General features: G+C 43.6%; 1 protein-coding gene across 2 annotated transcripts in view; it reads right to left on the bottom strand.

The window, feature by feature from the left end:
* Positions 1-1,109: 1,109 nt before the first annotated feature.
* col2a1b (collagen, type II, alpha 1b) overlaps positions 1,110-19,395 on the bottom strand; it is an 81,010-nt gene continuing 62,724 nt past the window's right edge. For both annotated transcript variants that reach the window (XM_036950896.2, XM_090206469.1), the window contains 19 exons: positions 16,826-16,933; positions 16,510-16,563; positions 15,566-15,619; positions 13,855-13,908; positions 13,338-13,391; positions 13,020-13,127; positions 12,839-12,892; positions 12,686-12,739; positions 10,829-10,990; positions 8,902-9,009; positions 8,209-8,316; positions 7,437-7,598; positions 7,017-7,178; positions 5,176-5,229; positions 4,944-5,051; positions 4,048-4,336; positions 3,206-3,393; positions 2,551-2,793; positions 1,110-1,782 (listed from right to left, as the gene is read on the bottom strand). In XM_036950896.2, coding sequence (XP_036806791.2) covers positions 1,636-1,782; positions 2,551-2,793; positions 3,206-3,393; positions 4,048-4,336; positions 4,944-5,051; positions 5,176-5,229; positions 7,017-7,178; positions 7,437-7,598; positions 8,209-8,316; positions 8,902-9,009; positions 10,829-10,990; positions 12,686-12,739; positions 12,839-12,892; positions 13,020-13,127; positions 13,338-13,391; positions 13,855-13,908; positions 15,566-15,619; positions 16,510-16,563; positions 16,826-16,933 — 2,271 coding nt within the window. In that variant the 3' untranslated portion in view covers positions 1,110-1,635. The remainder of the gene's footprint in view (positions 1,783-2,550; positions 2,794-3,205; positions 3,394-4,047; positions 4,337-4,943; positions 5,052-5,175; positions 5,230-7,016; positions 7,179-7,436; positions 7,599-8,208; positions 8,317-8,901; positions 9,010-10,828; positions 10,991-12,685; positions 12,740-12,838; positions 12,893-13,019; positions 13,128-13,337; positions 13,392-13,854; positions 13,909-15,565; positions 15,620-16,509; positions 16,564-16,825; positions 16,934-19,395) is intronic.

The raw sequence follows: 19,395 nt of genomic DNA on the forward strand, positions 1-19,395 counted from the left end.
GCACCCAACCCCACACACACTCTTCTCTGGAGCATTATGGGGGGTGAACAACAACCACAAAAACAACAACAACAACAACAACAACAACAATCAATAAAATAAAAAGCGACTTCAGCCTGTCAATTGTTTTTTTTCTTTTATTTCCAATTTACATGAATCAAAACCGTAACAAAATCATGATCATCATATTTAATAATAATAATAATAATAATAGTAATGATGTTATTATTAACAATATGACTATTATTATTAATATTAAAAAATATATTTACTACCCCATCACAAACGAATGCACTCCCTCTGCCCTGGTCGTGGTGCTTTCCCTCTGTGTGTAAATGAGGGCTGGATTGTCCAGTCGTGATATCAAGTCAAAAAGCCATATCCCGTTCCTGATCCTAGAGGGGCATGGCCAGGGCCGAGGTACTTCCTACCAGGGCAGAAGGTACTTCCTGTGTGAGGGGGCAGCAGGGGGTTTATGGGAGGAAGTGGAGTGGGATAGGTCAACGGTCAAAGTCAACTTCTGGTCGGCTTCTCACAACATGGGGTCTAATGCACCAAAGAGAAGATGGCCAAAGCTGGATTTGTAAACTTGGATACAGGATTTAACTTTGCTCTGTTGTTTATTTCTTTGTGTGTGTGAGGTAGCTTAAAATATTATAATTAAAACAAAATGAAAAAAAACTAAATAAATTTAGAGCTCGGATTGATTCCGAATTGAACATGTCTCTTTACAAAATATATTATGGACATGGTTTTTGTGTCATTGGGTTACCACGGAGAAGGGTCAGGGTTGGTTTGGAGGGGGGGGGGGGGGGGGGGGGCAGCAACATTTACCACTCTGAAAAATGATCTCAGCGTGAAATGTACTCTCTGAAAAATGCATATATATATATATATATATATATGTATACACACATATACATATATGTACACACATTATAAACATGTCACTAATACATTAGTATCTGGTTGTTAAAGAATACAGACTTGTTTTACAACAATAGCACCATTTGACTTTATTATAATAGACAGTAACTTCCTGATACACACTGGGGCGGCGGTTGGAAGTAGGAACACCTGCACTTATCACACTGCCAGATTTTTTTGGGGGTTTGGAATTGATATAATATTTAGGGTGTGGAGGTATAGAGGAGGAACATGAAAAGGGGGAACTGATAGAATATGTATGTTGTTGTGGGTGGGACCCTTTTTACAGGCTACACACACTCAGTCCTAACACACCTGGGACCCACACCTGAACAATAAATAAATAACACCAACTCATTGTCTGGCACGCTGCTCCTTTTTCTCCTCTTCTCCTCGATCCTTCTTGTTAGTGGGGTGGTGCTCCCAGGGTGGGGGGTGGAGGGAGGGCTGGGGCACCATGGGAGGGGGGTCTGATGGAGGGAGACTGGAAGGCCACGAAATCCCAGATGAATATTGCCGGTGCCATTCAGTGCAGGACTTAGTTGGAAAAAGCACTTTCTACTTAAACAAAAAAATTATATAAAAGTGTCTTGATCTTTCTCTATTCTTTCTTTCATTCTTTATTTTTTTGATAGAAGCGTGTGTTCCTCTCTCTCATATTTGATGTGTTTTTCCCCTCTACTTCTCCTTCTTTTCATCCCTCTTTCTTTACAAGAAGCAAACTGCGCCGACGTCAACACCAAACTCTTGGTCCGCTCCTCCAACATCCACAGGAGCGATGTCCACGATGGGCAGCCGGCTGGTCTTCTGGGATCTGTACTCAATCACTGTCTTTCCCCACGTTCCTTTATGTTTCTGGGGACAGAGAGATAGTCATGTTATAGACATGTTATAGACATGTTATAGATATGTTATAGATATTGATAGGGGACAGACATGTTATAGATATTGATAGATATTGATAGGGGACAGACATGTTATAGACATGTTATAGATATCGATAGGGGACGGACATGTTATAGACATGTTATAGATATTGATAGGGGACAGACATGTTATAGATATTGATAGGGGACAGACATGTTATAGACATGTTATAGATATTGATAGGGGACGGACATGTTATAGACATGTTATAGATATTGATAGGGGACAGACATGTTATAGACATTGATAGGGGACAGACATGTTATAGACATGTTATAGACATGTTATAGATATTGATAGGGGACAGACATGTTATAGATATTGATAGGGGACAGACATGTTATAGATATTGATAGGGGACAGACATGTTATAGATATTGATGGAGGACAGACATGTTATAGATATTGATAGGGGACAGTGAATGAGTGTATTTGTGGGTTAGGGTTAAATAGTCTCAAAACTGTTCTGTGTGTTTTCATCACAGTGCAGCCATCCTCCATCACATTGTGATCCGAATTGAATTGTGGGTGTGTATGTATGAGAGAGAGAGTGTGTGTCTGTGTGTGTTCATCCTCTCACCGTGCAGCCGTCCTCCATAATGGTGTATGTAAAGTGGCTGTAGCCTGTGTGTGGGTGTGTATGTATGAGAGAGTGTGTGTGTGTGTGTGTGTGTGTGTGTGTGTTCATCCTCTCACCGTGCAGCCGTCCTCCATAACGGTGTAGGTGAAGCGGCTGTTGCCCTCAGCTCTGATCTCCACGTCGTTGGAGCCCTGGAGCAGCACGGCCTTCTTCAGGTTCCCCGTGGCCCCGTCCATATAGGCCACGCTGTTCTTGCAGTGGTAGGTGAGGTTCTGATTAGCCTCGGTGGACAGCAGCCGCAGGAAGGTCATCTGGATGCTGGCCGTGTTGGCTGCCAGACTCTCATCGCCATAGCTGAACTGTAGAGGGCAGCAGAGAGAGAGGAGGGGAGAAGGGCGGTTAGGACCGGTTGAACGATAGATGTAATTTTACAATGTCAATGGTTAAACTAGTGAGAGAGAACAGGGAGACAGGGATGTAAGAATCAATGACATCATTATATCAGAACTATATCAGAATTTTGAACGGACTAAGTGGCATTGATTGAGATAATGTACGTAAAAAAAAGTATTTTAGTCAAACATAAAATAGGAATCCCCTAAAGGACCGAAACAGACTAATCCCAGAGAGGCTTGAGTAAATAAGTGCACTGCACACATAACAGATGTCACCTGAGATTGAAGAGGAGGGGGGGAAAAAAAAAATCACGATTGTACGATCGTGATAATATATTAGAAGAGAGCCGAAACAAGAGATTGAAGGGTGACTCACGTGGAATCCTCCGTTCATGGTCTCTCCGAACCAGATGTGTTTGGCAGCCTTGCTCTTGCTGGACCACCAGTTCTTCTTGGGGATGCTGGCGGGCTTGGGGTAGACGCAGGACTCTCCGGTCTCCATGTTACAGTAGACCTTGATGGCGTCTATGGTGCAGCCCTGGTTAGGGTCGATCCAGTACTCTCCTGCAGACAGGCGGAGGAGACAGGAAACGGCTCAGATTGAATCAGCTCTCTAAAACTCTGTACTACAATACACATGTTTATATTTACTTTCTCTTTTGAATAAGACAGAATCTTCCAGACTTCCCTAAATATTATGGAATTTTTGCCCGACCTAATCAGTGGGGACAGGAGAAACGTCACCTGAGCAGGAGAAACGTCACCTGAGCAGGAAAAACGTCACCTGAGCAGGAAAAACGTCACCTGAGCAGGAGAAACATCACCTGAGCAGGAGAAACCTCACCTGAGCAGGAGAAACGTCACCTGAGCAGGAGAAACGTCACCTGAGCAGGAGAAACGTCACCTGAGCAGGAGAAACGTCACCTGAGCAGGAGAAACGTCACCTGAGCAGGAGAAACCTCACCTGAGCAGGAGAAACGTCACCTGAGCAGGAGAAACGTCACTTGAGCAGGAGAAACCTCACCTGAGCAGGAGAAACGTCACCTGAGCAGGAGAAACGTCACCTGAGCAGGAGAAACGTCACCTGACCAGGAGAAACCTCACCTGAGCAGGAGAAACTTTAGGGCCCTGAGTTTTTCCTGGTCAAGTCATGTTGCTTGGCTTTAACGCTTGACCCCTAAACAAAGAGCCATTCTTCGCTCCTATCCCGTCACTCACCACTCTTCCAGTCTGGGTGGCACAGCTTCAGGTCTCTGCAAGTACGTGCAGGGTTCTTCTTGGAGCCCTCGGGGGAGCGGATGTTCTCAATCTGGTTGTTGAGAGACTTGAGCGTGGCGTCCACCTCGGCGTCGTGCGTCCTCAGGTTTCCGGAGGCCTGGTCGGCCCTCATGTACCTCAGGGGATCGGGGGATTTCTCAGGCTGAGACAGACCAGCGAAGGCAGACATGTCGATACCAGGGCCGGGAGGACCAGGAGGACCAGGGGGACCGGAGTTTCCAGGTGGACCCTGAGATACACAGACAGAAGAAATTGGAAAACCAAGACGCTACTGGTGATGTGCTGCTACCAGGGCCATAGGTATTACAGAAGACGAAAAGCACAGAGCAGAGGGGACATAAAGTGTTTATATAGCTGGCTGCTGTCTCAGATGACAACCTGCTCCCTACACAGGGCATTACTTTGACCAGAGCAAAGGTAGCACACTATACGAGGAACAGGGGATGATTTGAGATTTGCACCATGTCATACACTGCTCTCTCCTCTTCTCTTCTTCTCTCTCCTCTCTCCTCTCCCCTCCTCTCACCTCCTCTCCTCTCCTCTCCTCTCACATCCTCTTATTTTTCTCTCTCTCTCTCTCTCTCTCTCTCTCTCTCTCTCTCTCTCTCTCTCTCTCTCTCTCTCTCTCTCTCTCTCTCTCTCTCTCTCTCTCTCTCTCTCTCTCTCTCTCTCTCTCTCTCTCTCTCTCTCTCTCTCTCTCTCTCTCTCTCTCTCTCTCTCTCTCTCTCTCTCTCTCTCTCTCTCTCTCTCTCTCTCCTCTCCTCTCCTCTCCTCTCCTCTCCTCTCTAGTACTAAGATAAATTGAGAGATAGATGGGAGATGAGAGCGTTACTCACAGAGGGACCAGTCTCTCCAGAGCGACCACGGGGTCCGGGGGGTCCGATGGGGCCGGGCATACCGTTGGAACCATCCTTTCCAGAGGGACCAACGGGTCCGGGAGGTCCCTAAACAGAACACAAGGATTCAGATGTACTGTACTGTAGACTAGAGCTCTGCCTGCCATGCTCTTTGGCTGACAACATCTCAAAACTCTGTGTAAGAGTTGTTAATCATTCTGTCTATACTCACCCTTGATCCACTTGGTCCAGCAGGTCCAGAGGCACCCTGGTCTCCAGATTGACCCTATGGGGAGAGACAAGGTGAGACAATGTCTATAGGTCAGATTGATCCTCTGGGAAGAGACAAGGTGAGACAATGTCTATAGGTCAGATTGATCCTATGTGGAGAGACAAGGTGAGACAATGTCTATAAGTCAGATTGACCCTATGTGGAGAGACAAGGTGAGACAATGTCTATAGGTCAGATTGACTCTCTGGGGTGAGACAATGTCTATAGGTCAGATTGACTCTCTGGGGAGAGACAAGGTGAGACAATGTCTATAGGTCAGATTGACTCTCTGGGGAGAGACAAGGTGAGACAATGTCTATAGGTCAGATTGATCCTATGGGGAGAGACAAGGTGAGACAATGTCTATAGGTCAGATTGATCCTATGAGGAGAGACAAGGTGAGACAATGTCTATAGGTCAGATTGATCCTATGAGGAGAGACAAGGTGAGACAATGTCTATAGGTCAGATTGACTCTCTGGGGAGAGACAAGGTGAGACAATGTCTATAGGTCAGATTGACTCTCTGGGGAGAGACAAGGTGAGACAATGTCTATAGGTCAGATTGATCCTATGGGGAGAGACAAGGTGAGACAATGTCTATAGGTCAGATTGATCCTATGAGGAGAGACAAGGTGAGACAATGTCTATAGGTCAGATTGACTCTCTGGGGAGAGACAAGGTGAGACAATGTCTATAGGTCAGATTGACTCTCTGGGGAGAGACAAGGTGAGACAATGTCTATAGGTCAGATTGACTCTCTGGGGAGAGACAAGGTGAGACAATGTCTATAGGTCAGATTGATCCTATGGGGAGAGACAAGGTGAGACAATGTCTATAGGTCAGATTGATCCTATGAGGAGAGACAAGGTGAGACAATGTCTATAGGTCAGATTGACTCTCTGGGGAGAGACAAGGTGAGACAATGTCTATAGGTCAGATTGACTCTCTGGGGAGAGACAAGGTGAGACAATGTCTATAGGTCAGATTGATCCTATGGGCAGAGACAAGGGGAGACAATGTCTATAGGACAGATTGATCCTATGGGCAGAGACAAGGTGAGACAATGTCTATAGGTCAGATTGATCCTATGGGGAGAGACAAGGTGAGACAATGTCTATAGGTCAGATTGATCCTCTGGAAAGAGACAAGGTGAGACAATGTCCATAGGATATACACAACTACAGGTAAAGGCTAAAGGGACATTTCAATGATATAGAGAAATGTGTGATATAGAGAAATTTGTGATATAGAGAGATTAGGGGGTACAGGGAGATAAGGGGGTATAGGGAGATTAGGGGGTATAGGGAGATTAGGGGGTATAGAGAGATAAGGGGGTATAGGGAGATAAGGGGGTATAGGGAGATTAGGGGGTACAGGGAGATTAGGGGGTACAGGGAGATTAGGGGGTACAGGGAGATAAGGGGGTATAGGGAGATTAGGGGGTATAGGGAGATAAGAGGGTACAGGGAGATTAGGGGGTACAGGGAGATAAGGGGGTATAGGGAGATTAGGGGGTATAGAGAGATTAGGGGTACAGGGAGATAAGGGGGTATAGGGAGATTAGGGGTATAGGGAGATAATGGGGTATAGGGAGATAAGGGGTAGAGGGAGATTAGGGGGTATAGGGAGATAAGGGGTAGAGGGAGATTAAGGTTACAGGGAGATTAGGGGTACCGGGAGATTAGGAGTACAGGGAGATTAGGGGGGTACAGAAAGATTAGGGGTAGAGGGAGATTAGGGTTACAGGGAGATCAGGGGTACCGGGAGATTAGGAGTACAGGGAGATTAGGGGGGTACTTACGGGAGGTCCGGGCAGACCCTGCAGACCAGTGAATCCTCTGTGTCCTTTCTGTCCTCTCTCACCACCCTCTCCAGCTTCACCCTTGTCTCCACGGGGTCCTTGGGGTCCAGCCATTCCTCTGGCTCCAGCAGGCCCGGCAGGTCCAGCGGGTCCTTGAGCTCCCTAGAGAACAGCCAAGAGACAGACACAAGGTCAGGAAGGGCTGCAAAACAATAATATCTGAGTAAACTGTCATATCTAAGAACATTATGGATAATAAAAACATTATTAATATATTGACTGAACTGAGAAAATAGACAGAAAACAATAACATGGCCTGGGTTATTCACCTCTCAAGAGAGGGGTTTTTAGGGGTGTTAAAAGGCTTCTACGGGGTGCCATTGGGGATGTTATGGGGAGTGATTTAGGGTGTATACTCACAGCCTCTCCCCTGTCTCCTTGCTTGCCGGTGGGGCCGACAGGGCCGGGGGAACCATTAGCACCTGGGGAGCCAGGAGCACCAGCAGGACCGGTGTTACCACGGTCCCCCTTGATTCCAGTGGATCCATCTCTACCAGGTGGTCCATCAGAACCAGCGTTGCCCTGAGAGACAATCACACATTGTTTAATATCAGAAACATCAAACGCATAGTTAGTGATCCAGTTAATCATGACAGTGAGTTAAAGTATTGTACCGAAGGTATAGAGATGACCATGAGAGGCCATAACGGTGACACTGTGCTGCATTGAATGGCACACTATTCCCTATATAGTGCACTACATTTGGACAGAGCACTATGCGGACCCTGTTTAAAAGTAATGAGCAATATAAGAACTAGGATGCTACTTCAGACACAACACGCTATGGGACAGACACTGACGTCTGTCATTTCAAACAACACGCTATGGGACAGACACTGACGTCTCTGTCATTTCAGACAACACTCTATGGGACAGAGACTGACGTCTGTCATTTCAGACAACACGCTATGGGACAGAGACTGACGTCTGTCATTTCAGACAACACTCTATGGGACAGAGACTGACGTCTGTCATTTCAGACAACACGCTATGGGACAGAGACTGACGTCTGTCATTTCAGACAACACTCTATGGGACAGAGACTGACGTCTGTCATTTCAGACAACACGCTATGGGACAGACACTGACGTCTCTGTCATTTCAGACAACACGCTATGGGACAGACACTGACCTCTCTCCCGGGTTCTCCAGCGGGTCCAGTCAGTCCAGGGGGTCCCACTGGGCCAGGGGGCCCACGGTCTCCGCTTCCACCAGGAGCTCCTTGTTTACCAGGCTCTCCCTGGGGAGATGGACACACGGGTCAGTTGGTGGACCACCAATAGGGGGCGACACTCTAATCAATAGTCATATATTCACTGATGTTTTTCTTTGAATATTCATCCATCCATTCTTACTTGAAATGGGTGGGACGGGTACAAGTCAATTGACAGTACAATATTATTCTGTCATCTATAATAGGCTAATGAATCATAATGAATGAATGAATAGTCTAATGAATGAATGAATGAATAGTCTAATGAATGAATAGTCTAATGAATGACTGAATGACTGAATGAATAGCCTAATGAATTAATTAATAGTCTAATGAACGAATGAATGAATAGTCTAATGAACGAATGAATGAATAGTCTAATGAATGAATGAATAGTCTAATGAATGAATGCATGAATGAATAGTCTAAGGAATGAATGAATGGCCTAATGAATTAATGAAAAGTCTAATGAATGAATTGTCTAATGAATTAATGAATAGTCTAATGAATGAATGAATAAATAGTCTAATGAATGAACGAATGAATAGTCTAATGAATGATGGAATAGTCTAATGAATTAATGGGATCTGTAATGTGGTGTATGTGACTTACAGAGGGTCCTGGCAGGCCAGGGAACCCTCTCTCTCCACGCTGTCCTGGAAGACCAACAATACCACGCTGTCCAGCAAGACCTGAAGGACCTGAAGGACCATCGGGACCCTGGGAGGAGGAAGAGAGGTAGAAGAGGAGGAAGAGGAGAGAAGGAGGAGGAAGAGAGTAGGAGGAGCAGAGGAGAGGAGGAAGAGAGGAAGAGAGGAGGAGGAGAGGAGAGGAGGAAGAGAGGAGGAAGAGGGGAAGAAGAGGAGGATGAAGAGGAGGAAGAGAGGAGAGGAGGAAGAGAGGAAGAAGAAGTGGAAGAGAAGAGAGGAGGAAGAGAGGAAGAAGAGGAGGAAGAAGAGGAGGAAGAGAGGAGAGGAGGAAGAGAGTAGAGGAGCAGGATAGGAGGAAGAGAGGAGAGGAGGAAGAGAGGAAGAACAGGAGGAAGGTGAGGAAGAGAGGAGGAAGAGAGGAGGAAGAGGAGGAGAGGAGGAAGAGAGGAAGAGAGGAAGAGCAGGAGGAGAGGAGGAAGAGGAGAGGAAGAAGTGGAGGAGAGGAGCAAGTGGAGGACAAGAGGACAGTGTGTTATTTTTAAGTGAGTGTTTTCAACAACAACTAAAAATATATCAACAGAAAAACTATACAAATCTGTAAACACACTGGAAAAACAAGAAAAAACATTTTGTGTGCAGTGCATCCACCTCCACTTCTGTGATTTAGACCAGGGAGGATCAGAGGGTCTTATCATGTCTGTTCTCTGGACTTGCCTGTCCAATTTCAGTAACAGACAGCTATGCCGGCTGTTGGTTCAGTACTGCTCAGGGGGTGAACTGTACTGCAGGGAGTGGGAAGTACAAAGTAAAACGCTTGTCCTCTCTGCCATCATATCTCTGTCCAGGGGAAGCCCACAGGTGATATTAACGCCCTGGCAGACAGCAGTGTGTTTGGGCTGGTTATTGGGTCGGTGACGGACACGTGCTTTGTAGTGATGGGGACGAGGGAATAGTGTTGTCCATTATAAATGGACCTTTCTTTCATTCCCTGGACTGATGTTCATGCCGGTTGGGTTGGAAGTCAAACCAAAAGAGAGACTTTTAAGACATAAAGCCAGTGTTGATTTATAGCTGCAAAACCCCAAAATGAATGTATTTCCGTGTTAACTTGAGTGGTGTGATGTGTGTTGTCAGTGACATCACAATCTGAAGAACACCACGAGTTCAGAAACACTGTGACCTAAATAACTTGTCAATGTTGAATGAAGCCTGTAGGACCTGTATTGATTAAAGCCCGTAGGACCTGTATTGATTAAAGCCTGTAGGACCTGTATTGATTAAAGCCTGTAGGACCTGTATTGACTAAAGCCTGTAGGACCTGTATTGATTAAAGCCTGTAGGACCTGTATTGAATAAAGCCTGTAGGACCTGTATTGATTAAAGCCTGTAGGACCTGTATTGATTAAAGCCTGTAGGACCTGTATTGATTAAAGCCTGTAGGACCTGTATTGAATAAAGCCTGTAGGACCTGTATTGATTAAAGCCTGTAGGACCTGTATTGATTAAAGCCTGTAGGACCTGTATTGAATAAAGCCTGTAGGACCTGAATTGATTAAAGCCTGTAGGACCTGTATTGAATAAAGCCTGTAGGACCTGTATTGAATAAAGCCTGTAGGACCTGTATTGATTAAAGCCTGTAGGACCTGTATTGATTAAAGCCTGTAGGACCTGTATTGATTAAAGCCTGTAGGACCTGTATTGAATAAAGCCTGTAGGACCTGTATTGAATAAAGCCTGTAGGACCTGTATTGAATAAAGCCTGTAGGACCTGTATTGAATAAAGCCTGTAGGACCTGTGTTGCTTCAGTAGGGTGCTGGGTTGAATGAGAGCTATCAAGCCCGTCCACTATGCCCCGGGCTGGAGGACGGTACTGTAGTGATAAACTTACAGAGGGACCATCCTCTCCAGCATCTCCCTTCTCTCCAGGGGATCCAGCGGCTCCACGCAGCCCAGCGTCTCCCTGTCTGCCTGGGGGTCCACCGTCTCCACGCACACCCTTAGGGCCATCTTTACCAGCAGGGCCAGAGGGCCCAGCAGCACCAGGGTTACCCTGCAGAGACACCATTTATTAATTTATTTTTATTTCACCTTTATTTAACCAGGTAGGCTTGTTGAGAACACCTTTATTTAACCAGGTAGGCTAGTTGAGAACACCTTTATTTAACCAGGTAGGCTAGTTGAGAACAAGTTCTCATTCACAACTGCGACCTGACCAAGATAAAGCAAAGCAGTGCGATACAAACAACAACACAGAGTTACACATAGAATAAACAAGCATACAGTCAATAACACAATTGGAAAATCTATATACAGTGTGTGCAAATGAGGTAAGATTAGGTAGGTAAAGGCAATAAATATGCCGTAGTGGTGAAGTAATTACAATATAGCAATTAAACACTGGAGTGATAGATGTGCAGAAGATGCATGTGCAAGTAGAGATACTGGAGTGAAAAGGAGCAAAACAATAAATAACAATATGGGGATGAGGTAGTTGGGTGGGCTATTTACAGATGGGCTGTTTACAGGTGCAATGATCGGTAAGCTGCTCTGACAGCTGGTGCTTAAAGTTAGTGAGGGAGATGTGAGACTCCAGCTTTTTTTTTTTGCAATTCGTTCCAGTCATTGGTGGCAGAGAACTGGAAGGAAAGGTGGCCAAAGGAGGAGTTGACTTTGGGGATGACCAGTGAAATATACCTGCTGGAGCACGTGCTACGGGTGGATGCTGCTATGGTGACCAGTGAGCTGAGATAAAGCAGAGCTTTACCTAGCAAAGACTTATAGATGACCTGGAGCCAGTGGGTTTGGTGACAAATATGTATCGAGGGCAAGCCAACGAGATCATTCAGGTCGCAGTGGTGTGTAGTATATGGGGCTTTGGGGACAAAACGGATGGCACTGTGATAGACTGCATCCAATTTGCTGAGTAGAGTGTTGGAGGCTATTTTGTAAATTACATCGCCGAAGTCAAGGATCGGTAGGATAGTCAGTTTTACGAGGGTATGTTTGGCAGCATGAGCTGGATGCTTTGTTGCGAAATAGGAAGCCGATTCTAGATTTAATTTTGGAAAGGAGATGCTTAATGTGAGTCTGGAGATGCTTAATGTGAGTCTTTACAGTCTAACCAGACACCTAGGTATTTGTAGTTTGTAGCCCACATATTCGCAGTCATAACCGTCCACTACTGATGGGATTAGGTCAATATCCTTCCAGGAATAATAATAATTTTGCACGCCCAATTTTTCAGTTTTTGATTTGTTAAAAAAGTTTGGAATATCCAATGAATGTCGTTCCACTTCATGATTGTGTCCCACTTGTTGTTGATTCTTCACAAAAAAATACAGTTTTATATCTTTATGTTTGAAGCCTGAAATGTGGCAAAAGGTCGCAAAGTTCAAGGGGGCCGAATACTTTCGCAAGGCACTCTATATATATATAGCTGGACATTGTGTTGTATAATTTTAACAAAGTGATGATTGATTTCAACGAATGAATACAGTGGGTAAACACTGTATTCATAATAGTCTGTGTGTTCTGAAAAGTATCAGGAAAAACTTGGAAAATGTTTACCAACATGGTTACACCCACATAAAAACAAGACCTTTTCTATTCCAGTCAAATCCAACACCTCAGATCACCGCGAACAATCCTAGTTTACAAGTAGAACAATCAGTGTCATTTAGTCTTCAGTAACAATGCTCAGGTAAGGTGTTTGAGTTGTGTTTTGCTGATAAGTGATTGTACTTACGTTGGGACCAGGGGGCCCGACTCTGCCGGCAGCGCCAGGGAAACCAGTGGCACCCTGTCAGGGAGAGAGGTTGTTGATGAAATGGAAAAATTACAAAACAATATAAAACAACAATGCAGAAATTAAAATACACAATATGAGATTTATACTTACAGGGGGTCCCTGAGCACCGCGAGCACCTTTAGGTCCAGAAACGCCAGTTGGTCCCTGAAATGAAGGAAATTATCTGATACTAAGTTTTATGAAGAAACGTGAAGCAAGTAACTCCAACAGAATATTTGGTAACCAATAAACACCTCTATGTTTTTACATTTCAGGAAAAAGTGAAACTTACGGAAGGTCCAGGAGCTCCAGAGGGTCCCTGGGGTCCTGGGGCACCAGCGTCTCCTTTCTGACCACCCTCTCCCTGCTCTCCTTTGGCTCCGGGCTGACCATCAGATCCCTGGGGTTGGGACACGGGGAGAAAGACAGCTCAGACAACTACTTGCTTCAACATACAACAAGCAGCTGGCGTCATCATCCCCTTCTATTTAATCATCCGTTTGAATGGATGAGACGGTCCTGTAAATGTGTCAGTCCGGGATGTTGACGGTAGGACTGACAGTGAGAGAAAGCGCATCAGCAGTACATTGTCCTTGGTGAAGGTACTTACAGGAGGCCCAGCGAAGCCAGCAGGCCCAGGAGGTCCGGTCTCACCCCTGTCTCCCTGTTAGGAGAGAAGACGGGGAACAAGTTGAGCAGAATACACTTCCCCTAACATGCCCTTCTTCAAATGACGTATCATGTACCGTATCAACTTCTGTGTTAATTCAATTGTTCTATTGAGAGCTGGAGAGTATAGCAGGACAACAGGATTCTCTACTCTGGATCAGTACAGAGACCTAGAGATGGCAGTAGACCCTAATCAGACAGCTGAGGCAAAGTAAAAAAAACAACATATTTCTGATGTAATGAATGCCATTTAGCAGACACTTTTATCCAAAGCGTTTAGCATACGTTAACACATATTGATTGGCCACGGTAATCGAACCCACAACCCTGGCGTTCCAAACGTCATGTTCTACCAACTGATCTACACGGGACCACAAGTCATTTTTTAAAACTTTATCCTAATTTGTGTGTGTGTGTGTGTGTGTGTGTGTGTGTGTGTGTGTGTGTGTGGTACCTACAGGAGCACCACGGGCACCGGCAGCACCGGAAGGTCCAGATGGACCAGATTCACCCTATAGGAGGAAACACAGAGGTCAGAGGTCAGTCACAGAGGTCAATCATAAGTCCATATATCCCACTTTATATGGACTGTCTGTATCACACAGATACCAGTCCATAAATCACACCTTATATGGACTGTCTGTATCACACAGATACCAGTCCATAAATCACACCTTATATGGACTGTCTGTATCACACAGATACCAGTCCATAAATCACACCTTATATGGACTGTCTGTATCACACAGATACCAGTCCATAAATCACACCTTATATGGATTGTCTGTATCACACAGATACCAGTCCATAAATCACACCTTATATGGACTGTCTGTATCACACAGATACCAGTCCATAAATCACACCTTATGTGGACTGTCTGTATCACACAGATACCAGTCCATAAATCACACCTTATATGGACTGTCTGTATCACACAGATACAAGTCCATAAATCACACCTCATACGGACTGTCTTTATCATATAGTTTAACCTCCCAACAGTTGATATGTCTGTATCATATAGTTTAACCTCCCAACAGATGATATGTCTGTATCATATAGTTTAACCTCCCAACAGATGATATGTCTGTATCATATAGTTTAACCTCCCAACAGATGATATGTCTGTATCATATAGTTTAACCTCCCAACAGATGATATGTCTGTATCATATAGTTTAACCTCCCAACAGATGATATGTCTGTATCATATAGTTTAACCTCCCAACAGATGATATGTCTGTATCAAATAGTTTAACCTCCCAACAGATGATATGTCTGTATCATATAGTTTAACCTCCCAACAGATGATATGTCTGTATCATATAGTTTAACCTCCCAACAGATTATATGTCTGTATCATATAGTTTAACCTCCCAACAGATGATATGTCTGTATCATATAGTTTAACCTCCCAACAGATGATATGTCTGTATCATATAGTTTAACCTCCCAACAGATGATATGTCTGTATCATATAGTTTAACCTCCCAACAGATGATATGTCTGTATCAAATAGTTTAACCTCCCAACAGATGATATGTCTGTATCATATAGTTTAACCTCCCAACAGATGATATGTCTGTATCATATAGTTTAACCTCCCAACAGATGATATGTCTGTATCATATAGTTTAACCTCCCAACAGATGATATGTCTGTATCATATAGTTTAACCTCCCAACAGATGATATGTCTGTATCATATAGTTTAACCTCCCAACAGATGATATGTCTGTATCATATAGTTTAACCTCCCAACAGATGATATGTCTGTATCATATAGTTTAACCTCCCAACAGATGATATGTCTGTATCATATAGTTTAACCTCCCAACAGATGATATGTCTGTATCAAATAGTTTAACCTCCCAACAGATGATATGTCTGTATCATATAGTTTAACCTCCCAACAGATGATATGTCTGTATCATATAGTTTAACCTCCCAACAGATGATATGTCTGTATCATATAGTTTAACCTCCCAACAGATGATATGTCTGTATCATATAGTTTAACCTCCCAACAGATGATATGTCTGTATCATATAGTTTAACCTCCCAACAGATGATATGTCTGTATGTTTTTTTTCTTCTTCTGACTGATCTAATACAATCATTAAAATAATCAATGAACTATTATTCAAGTTTAAAGACAAATTGCTCACCTTCTCTCCGTTGGGACCAGCTGGGCCGGGAGGACCAATGGGACCAGTCAAACCCTAGAAGAGTTACGGAAAAGAGAAATGTTTCAGTACAATATCTAGTATAGCTGACCTTTTGCTGTTGTCTCACTGTACACAAATGCCCGTGAACAAATGAACAATTTAAGTTTAGTGGAATTGCCGGAGGGAATATTTAAATGTGTTGAATATTAAATGGTAGAGTGAGTGATGTCATCAATGTGTTGATAATTAAATGGTAGAGTGAGTGAGGTCATCAATGTGTTGGTTATTAAATGGTAGAGTGAGTGATGTCATCAATGTGTTGATTATTAAATGGTAGAGTGAGTGAGGTCATCAATGTTGTTGAATATTAAATGGTAGAGTGAGTGATGTCATCAATGTGTTGAATATTAAATGATAGAGTGAGTGATGTCATCAATGTGTTGATTATTAAATGGTAGAGTGAGTGAGGTCATCAATGTGTTGGTTATTAAATGGTAGAGTGAGTGAGGTCATCAATGTGTTGGTTATTAAATGGTAGAGTGAGTGATGTCATCAATGTGTTGATTATTAAATGGTAGAGTGAGTGAGGTCATCAATGTTGTTGAATATTAAATGGTAGAGTGAGTGATGTCATCAATGTGTTGAATATTAAATGGTAGAGTGAGTGATGTCATCAATGTGTTGAATATTAAATGGTAGAGTGAGTGAGGTCATCAATGTGTTGAATATTAAATGGTAGAGTGAGTGAGGTCATCAATGTTGTTGAATATTAAATGGTAGAGTGAGTGATGTCATCAATGTTGTTGAATATTAAATGGTAGAGTGAGTGAGGTCATCAATGTGTTGATTATTAAATGGTAGAGTGAGTGAGGTCGTAGGGCTGGGTGATACGGGCCATGATGATGATGATGATGATGATGAGGATGAGGAGGATGGTCACTCACTCTTGAGCCGTCTTTGCCAGAAGCACCCTCAGGTCCCTTCTCTCCGTTGTCACCCTGTGGGACACAAACACAATGACATTATAATTGCATTACTAACTGCATATAATTCAATATGCAATCACATCAATTGTCGCCAAACATACATCTGTTCTTACATCTACTCTTGTCTCCAGCAGATCCTGTTGTTAAGTACAGGTCCCTTTCACAGCTTATTAATATTATGAATCACATTGATGCGTTACATTTCATTGCATTGGCTACATTACATTAACATGACTGTTCCTCTCTCTGCTGCTCTCGAGCAGGCACCACTTACTCTGTCTCCCTTAGGTCCGGGGATGCCTGAGGCCCCTCTCTCTCCGGGCATACCCTGCAGACCGGGGGGTCCCTGGGCACCCGATGCGCCACCTGGTCCAATCGCTCCCTGGAAAACAGAACAGATTGGACACAAACACTGTCAACAGCTGCAGGGACACCGTAGGAAAGGTAACGGAATGCAGAAGGGTATGTTGTTGTTTACTCGTCTCATTATATGCCCAACGATATTTGTCCCTCAGGCATGAACCAAATTTTTGGAATTGAATTGAATAGGTGGAATATAACAGAACAGTATTCTCCCTACAATGAGGAAATAGACCTGTACACAGGGACATGATTCACCATGAGGAAATAGACCTGTTCACAGGGACATGATTCACCATGAGGAAATAGACCTGTTCACAGGGATATGATACATCATGAGGAAATAGACCTGTTCACAGGGACATGATTCATCATGAGGAAATAGACCTGTTCACATGGACATGATTCATCATGAGGAAATAGACCTGTACACAGGGATATGATTCATCATGAGGAAATAGACCTGTTCACATGGACATGATTCATCATGAGGAAATAGACCAGTTCACATGGACATGATTCATCATGAGGAAATAGACCTGTTCACAGGGACATGATTCACCATGAGGAAATAGACCTGTTCACATGGACATGATTCATCATGAGGAAATAGACCTGTTCACAGGGACATGATTCATCATGAGGAAATAGACACAGGGACATGATTCATCATGAGGAAATAGACCTGTTCACATAGACATGATTCATCATGAGGAAATAGACCTGTACACAGGGATATGATTCATCATGAGGAAATAGACCTGTTCACAGGGATATGATTCACCATGAGGAAATAGACCTGTTCACAGGGACATGATTCATCATGAGGAAATAGACCTGTTCACAGGGACATGATTCATCATGAGGAAATAGACCTGTTCACAGGGATATGATTCATCATGAGGAAATAGACCTGTTCACAGGGACATGATTCATCATGAGGAAATAGACCTGTTCATAGGGAGATGATTCATCATGAGGAAATAGACCTGTTCACAGGGACATGATTCATCATGAGGAAATAGACCTGTTCACAGGGACATGATTCATCATGAGGAAATAGACCTGTTCACAGGGACATGATTCATCATGAGGAAATAGACACAAGGATATGATTCATCATGAGGAAATAGACCTGTTCACAGGGACATGATTCATCATGAGGAAATAGACACAGGGACATGATTCATCATGAGGAAATAGACCTGTTCACATGGACATGATTCATCATGAGGAAATAGACACAGGGATATGATTCATCATGAGGAAATAGACACAGGGATATGATTCATCATGAGGAAATAGACCTGTTTACAGGGACATGATTCATCATGAGGAAATAGACCTGTTCACAGGGACATGATTCATCATGAGGAAATAGACCTGTTCACAGGGACATGATTCATCATGAGGAAATAGACCTGTTCACAGGGACATGATTCATCATGAGGAAATAGACCTGTTCACAGGGACATGATTCATCATGAGGAAATAGACCTGTACACAGGGACATGATTCATCATGAGGAAATAGACCTGTTCACAGGGATATGATTCACCATGAGGAAATAGACCTGTTCACAGGGACATGATTCATCATGAGGAAATAGACCTGTACACAGGGACATGATTCATCATGAGGAAATAGACCTGTTCACAGGGACATGATTCATCATGAGGAAATAGACCTGTACACATGGACATGATTCATCATGAGGAAATAGACCTGTTCACATGGATATGATTCATCATGAGGAAATAGACCTGTTCACAGGGACATGATTCATCATGAGGAAATAGACCTTTTCACAGGGACATGATTCATCATGAGGAAATAGACCTGTTCACAGGGATATGATTTATCAAAAGAAACAACATCAAATTCAAGGAGAATTGTACCCAGTGGGAAAAAATGTTTGAAAGTAATATAATATTGTAATTTCAAAAGACACCTTCAGGGGTATCCACATCTTCATCATTAAACTTTAAAAAAAAAAATGTAATTTCCTTTCTGATATGAGACGGTTTCAGAGTATAATGTATTTGAGAACCATTCTAAGGTTGTTTGGGACGTGATTCAGTTGTCCATTGCAATATGCATGATCAATCAGCACAGCTAAAGTAAAGTACAGGACATGATTTCAAACAGCATTTGATCTGAGGTCTGAGCTGTTTGTAGCGTTGACATTGTTGTTGTTGTTGTTCTTCTTCTTCTACTACACTGAGTATACCAAACATTATGAACACCTTCCTAATATTGAGTTAAACCCCTTTACTAGTGTGATTCCAGCTGGTAAACCGCAAATTCTACCAGCCTGGGTGACATTCTACCAGCCTGGGTGATATTCTACAGGCTGGGTGGTATTCTACAGGCTGGGTGGTATTCTACAGGCTGGGTGGTATTCTACAGGCTGGGTGGTATTCTACATGCTGGGTGGTATTCTACAGGCTGGGTGGTATTCTACAGCACGGGTGACATTATACC

The sequence above is a fragment of the Oncorhynchus mykiss genome, chromosome 17 (assembly GCF_057628025.1).
Source record: "Oncorhynchus mykiss isolate SJ-2025 chromosome 17, ASM5762802v1, whole genome shotgun sequence".
Classification (NCBI taxonomy): Eukaryota; Metazoa; Chordata; class Actinopteri; order Salmoniformes; family Salmonidae; genus Oncorhynchus; species Oncorhynchus mykiss.